Source organism: Lagopus muta, chromosome 17 (genome assembly GCF_023343835.1).
Source record: "Lagopus muta isolate bLagMut1 chromosome 17, bLagMut1 primary, whole genome shotgun sequence".
NCBI lineage: Eukaryota > Metazoa > Chordata > Aves > Galliformes > Phasianidae > Lagopus > Lagopus muta.
The window spans coordinates 4,173,249-4,186,186 of record NC_064449.1 but is presented as its reverse complement, the minus strand read 5'-3'; the positions used below and the strand labels follow the sequence as shown (position 1 = coordinate 4,186,186).

Here is a 12,938-nt window from a genome sequence, read left to right as displayed (position 1 = left end):
TAAATACGGTATGATTTTATTTCCCAAATGCTTTTAACTACTTGTGTTTTGCCAAAAAGCTCGGTGGACATAATGAAATCAATCTTGCATTAAGCTCTTATTTCTCAAAGAACTGACAGTAAACAGAACATCGACCTAACATCTCTGACATAATTTCTCCTTTGTTACTGCTTTTATTCAGTAATTGGCTCTATTAAGATAATTCTACTGGAATCTAGTCCGGAATTTTTCTCAAGCCATTTCAGACCACAAAGTATTAAAGCAATCGGAGGGCATGCTTTCAGATAAATGAGGAATGAGCCTTTCTAAAGAGAGGTGAAGGAGGAGGAGTTTCATCAGTCCTTGTCCAACAACATTTAATATTCAGCACAGGAGTGAAATCACTTCCAGTATTACAGATTTTTAGCAAAAAGCATTTCTAACACTTATGATAAGCCTGAGTCATAAGGTTATGGAAAGCACTTGCCAATCAGGAATGAAAATCAGAGTTACAAATTTTTAGAGACAAAGTATGAGCAAGAATATAACATTTCAAATAATCAAAGAGACCAAGTTCCATAGCCTGCCCTACAGCCGAGGCAAACAGGGGAACAAACAACGGTAAAGGAACACCCACAGCAAAACACATTTCAAGCATGACTCAAGCTCCTGTCAGAATGCAAAGAGTAGCAGCAGTCACCTCAAAATGAGTATCTTCTTGTGTGCACATAAGAAAAATGACTAAGAAAATTCTTCCTGAAACTCTGATTCTACTTGTCTCCCCTTCACATCGCATTCTGCAGCTAAGAAAGCTATGGAAATCATGGTTCCTAACTTACAGTTACAAACTAAGGGCAAAGTTTCCCTAATTCTCTCTTCAGCGGATATATCCACATCTGTCTTCCATCTCCTCAAACTCTGAATACTCCAATCTGAGCAGAAGAGCATCCTGCACAGCAGCTCCAGCCCTGTCCTGCACAGGGAAGCGAGGTTCCCACATCTTCACTCAGCACAGCTCACAAATGAGCTAGGACACAGGCAAAACAAAAACATGTGTCTGTGCCTCTGTTATATTAGTTAATGAAATAAGTGGCCTGAGAAAGCATAACATGATTCTGTAGAATAATGTATGAAATCATTAAAAGGAGATTTGAGGTTTAACTTCACAGACCTTGGCAGGCTTTTTGCCATGGCATAGAATTACTACTAAAAAGCTTTTAAAAGCTTTTAAAGATGCACAGAAGAGAGCATCCATTAAAAAATTAGAAAGGTAAACTGCTAAATAAGTGTTCCTGTTATGCTTTCAGAAAGTTTTCTAGAGTCTTCCCTAGTCTTTCTGTGGTATTAATCAGCAGCAGCATTCCTTCAGTAGGAACAGTGCCTGGTGATGCCTCCTGTGTACAAAGCTGTGACAGTAGCACCTGAGCTGCGTTCTCTCCTCGACTTTTGTCCACATCTCTTGGATAGGTTTGGCTCTCCCAGTGAGGACAGCAGTGTCTGTTTCCAGCCACACCATACCAAATCTCTCCTTGGAAAGAAGCCTTTTTGACTGCACATGTCAATGGGAAGCAAGGACTCCCCAGAGACAAGGAGACCCACTTCTTCCTACAGAAGGCTCACCCACATTCAGAACTGGGGTTAGGTAGGAGAGGCTCTCATACTAGGACCAGCTGGATCCATACCCACCAGACAGCTTCTTTTCGAGCAGGCAGGTCAGCTCATGTTGGTGGAAAGGGAACTGCTGTAGCTCAGCCTCACCAACAACACAGTCCTTTCTGTTTTCCAGCTGCACCTTTTGCAGGTAGTAAAGCAAAGCACATCACCTCCTATCTGGAGCCACGTATTTAAAGGACTTTCCCCCTTCCCTTCTTATTTAGCATTACTCAGCCAGTAACTGTTTCTAATACCAGACTCAGCTTGCCACTGGGCTCGAGGTTCCAGACAGCACAAGCCAAAGTGCAAATCCTGAGGAAAAGGCTGCGATGTCCAAGCTGGTGGTAATTCCAAATTCCTGCTGAACCTAGTACCATGTCAGACAAGTGTTACTTTCTTGCAATCAACAAAAACTGCCATCTGCTCCCCACTGAATCAGTCTGCACTGATTCCCAAATCGTGCATTAAAGCTGAGGCTGGGAGGATTTCAGGCAGTAGGTGACAATGTCCAAGTACTTCTGGAACAGTCCCAACCATGGCCTCCTCATTCCCAGCTCTTGGAAGGCAGTAAATAGGAAACATAAACCCTCAAGTGCCTGAAATATCAGCCATAAAAGTTTCTTTTTAGACCAAAGATATGTTATTTTACAATTTTGGCAGAAAGAAAGACCATAAAAGGAGCAATCATCCTCAAAAAACTGTAATAGCTTCAGATTTTAACATATGAAGCATTTACAGAGATAAAGACAGCTCCATAATTTGCTCTAAATTTTGTCATAATTAAGTCTAACAAGTTGACATTTCTCTTGTATCAGAATCCAAATCAAACAGAAAAAGGAAGCATATCCTTCCTCACTAATTTTTGGCAAAAGCATCACTGCTTAAACCAGGGAGAGAATTGTTCTGGCAGTCAGAGTCACTTCAATGAATCAACCAGACAGTGCCAGAGAAAGCCTGTGTATGCTGCAACCATTACCTCAGCACTAACAAAAGTGCTCTAAATTTAGCCTACGATAATCCATTTTTGGTTTATTGTAGCCACACAGGGACATCAGTAAAAAAAGAAAGGTACCATAACTGAACAACACACCTCTAGCTGAAGACCACTACATGTCTGTCCTGAGCAGCCCCTCTGTAACCTATCCTCAATAGAAGCACAACCACTAACACCAAGAATAACCTGCCAAATCTCTTGGCCTCGGGTAGAACCCTGAGCCTTTGCTTTTGTACATGAAATTGAAGTGAAGAAAATGTGACGCATGTGCACGAGAAAAGATTAAAATAACTGTCATTTGACTGATGTGCACAGAATAGATGATCTTTTGAGACACTGCTCATTTGTTCCTCCTCTTCTTTCCCCTCTACAGGACAGAACAAAGGAACATATTTTAACTAGGTATCATTCAGTTGTCAAGAAATCCTCCCCCTCCACCCTGCCATGTCAGATACTTCTCCAGGTTCACCGACAATGCTCTTTACAAAGCAAATGTTGGACTTAAGTTAAAAATGAAGTTTCCATTTCAAATACAAGATGTATTTACAACTACAGATATACCTCAAGAATTTCATATTACATAGTCCACTAAGAGCAATAAAAGCCTAAGAACACTGAGCTAAAGCCCTATTTCTTATATAATTTGTCCCAAATATCTTAATTTGATCTCCCAGCAATTCTCACTGGAAAGCCAAACTCGCACTCACTCATGCAGCCACTTTCAATGTGTAAGTTACCAAGAAACCAAGACTGAACCCTAACACGTTCATTAAACATAATGCACAGACTCTTCAATAGTGTTAGTCTATAAATAATTTTATACCTTCCTGATCAAACAACACATTTTCAATAAGGGCTCTAATCAGGTGTGCCCACATTGCAATCATTTTGGATGGCAATTATCCCATTGTGAGCAAGTGCAGTAGCATCCCCAAATGTTGAACATCACTGGGGTATTAAAATACACAAATTCAAACTCAGTAGAACTCTATTATTTATTGCTTTATTTATTGCTGCCATGAAGATAAGTTTTTTTATTTTTAATAGATTATAACTATTATGTTTTTAAGATTTTTTTTTTAGAAGACAAAAGTTAGGCAGCATTGAAACAATTAGAGGACAGGTGCTTTAGGGCTACATTACAGGTGTCTTTCAGTGCACCTGTAATTAGAAAGCATGGAAAGCTTCAAGAAAGCTAAAAACACAGCTATATGTGTTGGTCTATTCTTGCAGCTAACTTGAGGCAACTGCTTTTTGGTACCAGACCTCTGAAGTTAATACTTTCTCAGAATGCTGACAAAAATGGAAAATATATAGAAATATTGCTGTAGATAAAAATGGGCACAGGATGCGTGTGTCCTGTTTATTGATCCCCTTCTTAACATGGAACATGCATGCTCACATCCTTTTTTGCACTTTTATTAGTTATGTACTTAAAATGAAAGTAGCAGTACTTCAGCTAGGCTAAATGCTCTGTAACAGCTGGACAGGATTGCATTATGCTTTGAAGATATCTGGAATTTATGACAGTTTTATGACACTGCACATATTTTAGAGAAGCCAGGAAAATGCAGTACTTGGCACAGAACTCTGAATCAGCGTGTCAGACCGTGAACCAAGCTGACACATGGTCAGATGTGACATACGGTTTGTTTGTTGTTAGTTTTCAGCACAAAACATCGTGCTGAAAACTGATGGAAACTCATTCATCCTTTATCCAAATCCTCCAAAAAAAAAAAATAAAAATCCACAACTCATCTTAAGAGGCCAGTTCTCCTCTTTCATGGCTTAAGGATCTGTTGAATCCTGAAATCAACTCACACTAACTGAAGTGAATGCAATGCTGCCTGGACTGAACAGCCTCTAGATGAAAGTTAATAAAGAACCTGCCTGCTGCTAGCTCTGCAGTGACCTTCTGCAGATTGCCATTCCCAAAGCAAAGCTTCAAGGAGTTCTGCCTGCAAATAGCATTCAGACAGTATGTCTGTTACAAGGAACAATATAAGAGAAAATGCCATACAGTTTCTTGTTTCAATAACAATTTCTTTATTTTCATTGGCTGTTTTGGCCTTTGTTTTTTATTCAGGTACTCCTGAAAAGAATGCCAGGTTTGGTGATACAGTTAAGCATTGTTTCGTGATGAAAATATTTCTATTCATTGCTTTCCTTCCAAATTTGCTTAAATAAAACAAGAAAATTGCACAATGAAGTAATTTATTAACCATTTTAGAGTAGTTATTATTTTTTTGTAATGCATTCATAGAAGAGAGAGATGTAAGATGGCTTTAAAAAATGTACCGCGTGGTATTCCATGTTTGTCAGAAGGGAAAAGAACAGTTTGACAAATTCCTGTGAATGTGTATGAAGAGTTCTAAATAAAATCCTCCCATCATAATGGGCTGAAATTAGAGCTTCACAATGCCATAGTCTTTGAGTTGTGTAGCATTCACAACATTTCAAGCTTTTAAAAGAGACAGATAAGACTCTTAATCAAAAGCTTGAAAGTAATTTCCTGGGGGGATAGGAGAGCAGAAGTAATTCTTCCACTTTATTTCAGCAGACAAAAAAAAAAACACCAGTTGCTGCAAGCAATTAAACAGTACTATATTCTCCACGAGCATCTTATGGATACAGGAAACCTCCTGTCTGTGAAGCAGTACAGATCTTGATTGTGTTTTTTTCCCCCCATTTAGTATTTTTAAATGGAATAAAAATGGAATAAAATGCAGCTCAAGAACTACAGCTGGCCTTCACAGAGAATCATGTTGAATCATATGCTGCTGCTTATCAATAACAATAAACCAACCACATGGCTGTTTTTAACATTTTAAGCAACTGGCAGCTCATCCATAACTCTGTACATTAAAAACTTTTTTACTCATATCTGGTTATCTGTTCGATTTCTATTCATTGTTTCTTCAACTGTTTTCCCAATCTGCAGTGCGTAACAATGTCTGGAATGAGAGCTAAAACACCACCTTAGCACTGCATCAGAAACGAGGCTTAAACTCATGTGCATGGTTCCACCTCCATTGGTGAAATATGAACAGTTGGAATAATTCCTCAAATATTTTAAATACACATTTGTACAGAAAGCTACATCTGTGAGAGTCTCCAGATGAGGTGAAGAAAAGAAAACCAAAGTGTCTGCATTTGGCAACTAATGAAGATGTGAACACAGCTTTCCCTGTGGCAAAGACATACTTAATAAATATTGGCTTTCAGAGCAGAGTTTACTTGCACATCAGTAATTTTACGAGATCAGCATTAGAAATAAATTGCTATGCTATTAGGAGGACAAGATGCACGTATGGACAGGGATATTCAGTCGCCTGTGCTCTGCTCGGCTAACGTGGCAGCTCAGACAGAAGCTGGCTGGCAGTCAGCTTGCAGGTAGCTCTAAAAGCATGGGCTGGCTCCTGCCCAGGTGGTGAGCCGAACAAAAGCAAGTGGTACAGGAGAAAGGTAGAACTTACACAGATGGGAAATGCTGAGGATAGAAGGGATTGTCACAGAGTAAAGGGCACTTGGAGGAGCTGGAGGTGTGAAAAGGTACCCTGGCAATATCTGGGGGGAGAGGGAAGCAGAAGGAGAGCTAGAGTGCCCGAAAGAGAATTGAATGAGGAAGGGAGATGTTCCTTGTTCTGATGCTTGTTTACTGCATGTTACTTTTGAAACCACATAGTTTATAAAAATAAAATAAAATAAAATAAAATAAAACAAAATAAAAACCACTGAAGGCTCTTCTTTCTAGACCAAGGTCCTTATTCTGGTACTGATAATGGTTTTGAGACATCAAAAACTAGATAAGCACTATTCACTACGAATGCAATGTTAGACACGTTCTTATCATTACACCACTTACACTGCATACAACCAAAACTGAAATTCAGGAGATGCTGAAAATAACTGAATTCTATACAACAGAGATGTAGATAAAAATGAGTGTGCTTAAAGCAGAAGACATTCTTGTCCAAAAAAGTAACTCCTTATAGCCTCATGATTTTATTCTACTACTCCAAGAGAAGGCATCCATTGCTTATGCAGATGCTATATGCCACAGTTTCCAGCAGTAACATAATCAGAGAACCTTACTATAATTGCTGAAGTATAGTAAGTGTCAGAAGTTATTCTTCTACTAGTGTCTATAAAACTCAAGAAGAGTAATTCAAAGCAGCAATCTATTTAAGCAGAAGAAAGCTGCTTTACATTTTGCTTGTATGTGCACACAACTGTAGAGTGAAAAAATTGGCACGCTTTCTATTACTTTTCCTAACCAGGTGTTAAATTTATGTATACCTCACTTCAAGGCACTATGAGAAAATACTTCTGTATTTTGTTTTACAGGATTTGTAAAGAAATATAACATCCTGCCTTTTTTAAAATGTAGGGAAGGAGAAAGGCTCTGTCCACAAAGCAGCTTATCCTCAGAAATAGCACAGTTTAGCACTAGACGTGCCACAGGAAGGGGGGGAGGGGGATTATAGCACAAGCCTCTCCATTGTACTGAAAGAAGACTTTTCCTATGGATGGGCCATCATCCTGTTATGTGGCTCTGAACTTCCTCCTGCATTGTGAGCCTCAAGTCATGGAAACAGTAAAGTTCTTAAACTGAGGATTGTGTTGGGAATTCCAAAAACTTTCAATACAAGTTAACCAAACAAATACATCACGGTCAGATTGTTAACATCCTGGTTTAGTTTGCTGAAGCCACCATTCTTTTGAAAAAATAATGTAATCAGGAGAACTCTGGATAGATATCTTGCTACTTCTTCCAGGTTCTGATATCATTCAGACTAACTTCAAAAACCACACTAGAAAGCTAAATACAAAATGCAAGACAACACATTTGTCTAAAATCCAAGGCATCTTACTATATCTGCATTTAGGAAACATTAGCTTAAAAATTAAAACACTGAAGTTTCAGTTTCAAAAGTGCAATCTTTAAAAGGCTGCTGTAAAGCACCTCAATAGGAGGTCACCTGCCCCCTTAAGAAAAAAACACATTAACAACATGGAGCAAAGTGACTAAGGAGCTATTAATGTTAGGTTAGAACTTGTAGCACGTGTTCCAAGAAGAGAGTACAGTACATACCAGTGCCATTGCAATCTATGCAGTCAACTGTGGAGCAGCCTGGCTTATGCCACTGGCAGAGTCTAATTTGTTGCAGCTACAAGTATGCTATGTTAAAACAGCTCTACAATTACCTGATATCCTTCTGTTTTTTTCTGGCACCATTTCAGCAAGGCATTTCTCTTTGATCCTCCATATTCTCTTGCAAGGGCAGACAAAGGATCTTTCCTTTCTTCCCTAGGAATGAGGGAGAAGTGCAACTTATAGCTAATTATTTTTCGTTCACAACAGATACACATATTACAAATGCTAAAAAAAAAAAAGCTATCATGAATTATTGTGACTGAAAGTAGTAAGGTGCAGCATTAGTAAGAAAAAGAATACAGAGAGATACCTGCCAGACTTAAGAGCTACTTTGGTGAAATACTTTCATTAGGAAACCACGTGTGTTTTTCCCCCTTAAACTAAACTTCTAGGTATTTCAATCTCAATGATATTATTTCCTAACAGTTTGGAAAGTAAACTCACAATATTGTAAGTTCTAGCTTGAACCATTAAGCTAACTCAAGTGACTTTATTTTGTATTTAGAAAGAGAATAAACTGATGTTATCTCTTCTGCAGCTCATGGCTGATTACAAGTGTCACCTTGAAGCAACAAGTTTGCATATTAGCCACATGTCATTACTAACAGAATATTTGCCTGGGATCTGGAGTTCTCAAAAAGGACGGGGGAGATCTACTTTGTTGATCTGCTACCTGATACACTGGAACAAAAATGATTCACCCTTTCTAAAACATCAAAGTTCAATTCCCAATAAAAGCCCTCTGTAGTAAAGATATTGATGAAAAGACTGCTGTTATGCAACTTAGTTGCTGGATGCAAAGTGTGTGAGCAGTTGCTCTTGTTTTTTTACACAGTCACAGAATGTGTGAGGCTTGAAGGGACCTCTGGGTCCACATGGCACGACCTGTGCTGAGGCAGGACCATCCACAGCAAGGTGCCCAGGCTTATGTCCAGGTGGCTTCTGAAGATTTCCAAGGAGGAAACTCCACAGCCACTCTGGGCAGCCCGAGCCTTTGCTATGTTACCTGCACAGCATGAAGTGCTTCCTGATGGCCAGACAGAACCTCCCTGGCAGACAGTTCCCCCTGAACCTCCTCTTCTCCAGTCTGAACAGTTTTTACTATCTTGGCATGGCAGTTTTGCGCCATCTTCAAACTTACTGAAGGGTGCACTCTGCTCCATCACCCAAATGGTTAATGAACACAGCTAACAGAACCAGTACAGAACCCTGAGGTAGGCTGCGAGCAAATGGCTTCCAGCCAGACTTCACCACTGAACTTCTCACCAAGCCCATACAGAACAGCCTGATTATGAGAATCCTATGGGAAGAGCATCAATGGCCTTATTCAAGTCCACCTCAGAGGAGATCAAAGAAGGTCACCAAAACAAGTAACAGTGGGGCTGCATATTCCACCTACAATCAAGATCATGCAACTTCAGAGAGAGAGCTTCAGCACAGAGGTTTGGGAGTTTGGGATGTTCTATTAGAACTCAAATTTAAAGTTCCCTCTCTTTACATTAAACCATACTGTTTAGCTGTGAGTGAGCCATACAACCTGTCTTCAGATTCCAGTAAATGCACATGGTTTATATTGAGTCCTCCCAGTTAAGAAAACATTGCTGAAGGAAATAAAGTAGTGTAAAGTGTATGGAGACAACAAGAAATATTATGGCAGATAAATCTTATAAGTTAGTATATCAGGTCAACTAAACTCCTACCCAAAATAAGCCAATGAAGTTACAGCTAGAACAGAGAACAGTAAGCTGCAAATGTTTGTTTTAGTGCTTATTTTACCACAGCGTTCAGAAAAAGGTAGCGGAGAAAAACCTCCATTCCAAAACCACACAAGTCCAGCAGCAGTGTTATGAGGAGTGTTCCCAGAAATCCATCTCTCACTGCACACACACTGCTGCAGACTGCAGTGTTGCTCCTGTTGGAGAGCTGGGCCTTTCAGTCAGTGCTCAGGCAGCACAGTATCACAGCTGTACAATCACACCATGAAATGACACATCATCTGCCACGGTCTGCAGGCTATCATCAGTGCAAGTTTATGTTATCAGTTCACATTTCGTACACAAGTCTTTGAATCTTTTTTATTGCAGGGCTTACCTGGTCTAAATTCGGGTGCTAACACACACATTATTCACTGCTGCTGGTAAAGTAACCACAGATCCAAACTCAACTTACTTTCTGAAAGGAGAGCAGCAGCGAGGCATGTTTCAACTGATTTCAGGGAAACATTTTTATTATCCCCCACAGCTGTAAATAGCTTCACAATTTCATATTGTAATTATTACAGACTGCAGTGTCTCTGAAGGCTAAGGATACAATATTACTGCTGTACAAAAACTCTCAGTTCTGTGCTAAACAGACCTGAGAAAATAACTGAGTCTCTGTCTGCCAGTTTCCCAGTGTAAGAGGCAGGGATAAGAACATACTTTACTTGCGTAACATGAAGCTTAAATACTTTGAACTCCTTTAACTGATAACATTGATAAATTTAAACATTTTCTTATCTGTCAAGACTTTTCTTTTTAACATGTAAGAAAAAAGGGGTGCCTGGCCAGTGTTACCTAGGCTTGCATTATGATTTCATGTGTGGTACAAACGACCCAGGCCCATTGACTCCTGCCTACTCAGAAGGCTTAGCACTGTCTGGAATTAAGACCTAGTTGTGCTGCTTTTCTTCAGCTGTGATTACTAAAGCAGAAGTTTATCATGTGTTCTCCCCTGGACCAAATCACTCTGAAAGGTTTGTTCAGCATGCTGGAACTCACTTCTTGGACTCAGCTTTACAGTATTTTGAGCAGATGTGATGTTATTATTTAGTGGCATTATTTAGTTTGGTTTTCTAGTGTAGCATATAGTTCTGTCATTGAGCCTATAAGCTCTAAAAACTATACTGAGCTGCAGTGAACTTCAGAAAGCTTCACTTTCTGAAGTTCTCAAAGGTTACTGAAGATTGTTTTCAAGGAGAGGCAGTAAAAATTGCAGTCTTCCTGCCAACATTATATTCTAGATACTTGCAGACAGATAGCTGCGAAATTAAAATCTTACTTTATCACATATAAGGGCTTTTACCTTATTCGACTTCTGGTTGTAGGGGTGACTGATGCTGTAGGGGAGGATGAGAGGGACAGCTGTGGTGAGGTGGTACCCATTGCCATGAGAGATGCTGGAGACCCTCCATCGGGTGCACTGATATCCCGTTTGATTTCTTCACTGCTTCTTCGAGACACTGTGGTAAGAAATGTCCATGTATTTAACATTTCCAACATTAAATTCACTGCTTCAGAAACCACCAGTGGAAATCCATACATGACACATTTACTTCACATTTCCTATCTAAGAAGTACCACAGATTTAGAGATCAACAGTACTGATAAAATTTGTATCCGAAAGCAAACAAAATTTGATGAATGCATCTAACAGCATATCATTACTTGCACTGTGAGAAGGACAATGTGTTTCCCTGCCTCCTTATCTCTGTTTAAAGAAAAAAAAAAAGCCTACATTTAAGCAGTAAAGTGTAACAGCCAGCTACAGTTTCTTGGAACATATACTTCCAAGCCAAAATTACTTCTAATGCAAGGAAAGGATAACATAGAAGCTATCTGTTACATGCAACAATAAGGACCTAGAAATGCAATTAAAAATCTGTTCAGTTTCACTTGATGTGATAGTTATTATTTTTTAACCACCAGACATTTTTTATTGTTTAATTTTTCTGTTGTAAGTGAGGAAAGCTACTCCAAAAATCCAATCTATTGACAAAATCTTAATGGTGTGAACATAAAAGGTCTCTCTTGAAAAAGTAAGACAGATCTGGAAGTACATAACTGAAATCAGAGTTCCTAATTTTGTCATCTAAAAAATGTGATATTACCTGAAATAGATTTGGCACTTTCCATTGCAGGAACTCTTGGCAAAGATGCTGGTCTGCTGGTAGAAGACGTTCTCAACAGATGTTCTGCAGAAAGAAAATGAAGACAGAACACAGTTTTCAAAGATGCCAGTTAAGCACAAGAGATCAGGTACGCGTTATGAATACTGCCTACCAGTGCCTGAGTTTGGCTGTTTTACTGAGAGCAATATATCCTTTTCTATATGAAAGACGCCTAAAATTTGCACATTACCAATGTAGTTCATTCATGTATTATGATACATTCTTAACCCTTTTACAGTATGGCCTCTCTTACACATTCAGCTGCCCTAGGCTACTGTAAGGGAATTGTTAAACCTAAAGTCCAAGCAAGGAATCCCCACTTAGAATGCAGCAAAAAATGCTTGATGTGTCACTCACAGTGTGGATTGGCAAAGCACATTGTTTTGTCTGTTATGTGAACTCATTTTTGTTGTTTTTGTTAGTTTGGTTGATTTTTTGTTTGTTTTTCAAAACAAATCTTGCTTTCTTGTCTCCCCCTGCAGTGGGATCCAAGAGGTACCTCAACAAACCATAGGGAAGATCTGTTCTGCCCACCACCACTGAGTGAAATCAAACCGCCACTGAGTGAAATCAAACTGCAACAAAACTAATTTATGAAGCATTTAATCAGGAGGAACACCCTTTTGGTTAACTACGCTCCTAAATAAGTATTCCTTCAGCTAACACCTTAAGCTGTATGCAAATGTTTACATATTCCTGTTGCTGCAGAAACACACACAAGGCAGTAGTTTCAGTACAAAAATCAAGAAAAGGACAAATTGTGATTCAAAATAAAATGCTAAACCCATTTCAATACTTGACCAATTATTAGCATACGTTGCTAATAAAGATACTTTAAAACTAAATACAGTTATGAACAGGAATTCTGTCTGGCACATTCTCTGTTGGAATGTAGTCCTGCTCCTGTGTTGACTGCAATGAAAACGCAAAATCTACATAAAGCATACCACTCAATTTGGGTCCAAGCTTACGTCTACTCATGAACTCTGTAACAATTAAAGAATCCTAAACTATCTTCTTGGAAAGGCATTTCAATATTTCTAAAAATGTCAAAGTTTCTAAAATTAAAACTCCAGCTGCATTGAGCAAAACCTCAATATGCATTGAACAAAAGCAAGAAGGAAATCTGGCACATCCAGACCATTACAAAATGTTACACGCACAAAAAGTACCCTTTATAAAACATCAGACCTCAGGAATACCAAATTGAGAGGAAATATTCAGTC

General features: G+C 39.0%; 1 protein-coding gene across 3 annotated transcripts in view; it reads right to left on the bottom strand.

Annotated features, from left to right (window-relative positions):
• SPECC1L (sperm antigen with calponin homology and coiled-coil domains 1 like) overlaps positions 1-12,938 on the bottom strand; it is a 57,753-nt gene that overhangs the window by 12,882 nt on the left and 31,933 nt on the right. For all 3 annotated transcript variants that reach the window (XM_048963732.1, XM_048963734.1, XM_048963733.1), the window contains exons 11-13: positions 11,653-11,736; positions 10,848-11,004; positions 7,835-7,937 (exon numbers count right to left, since the gene is read on the bottom strand). In XM_048963732.1, coding sequence (XP_048819689.1) covers positions 7,835-7,937; positions 10,848-11,004; positions 11,653-11,736 — 344 coding nt within the window. The remainder of the gene's footprint in view (positions 1-7,834; positions 7,938-10,847; positions 11,005-11,652; positions 11,737-12,938) is intronic.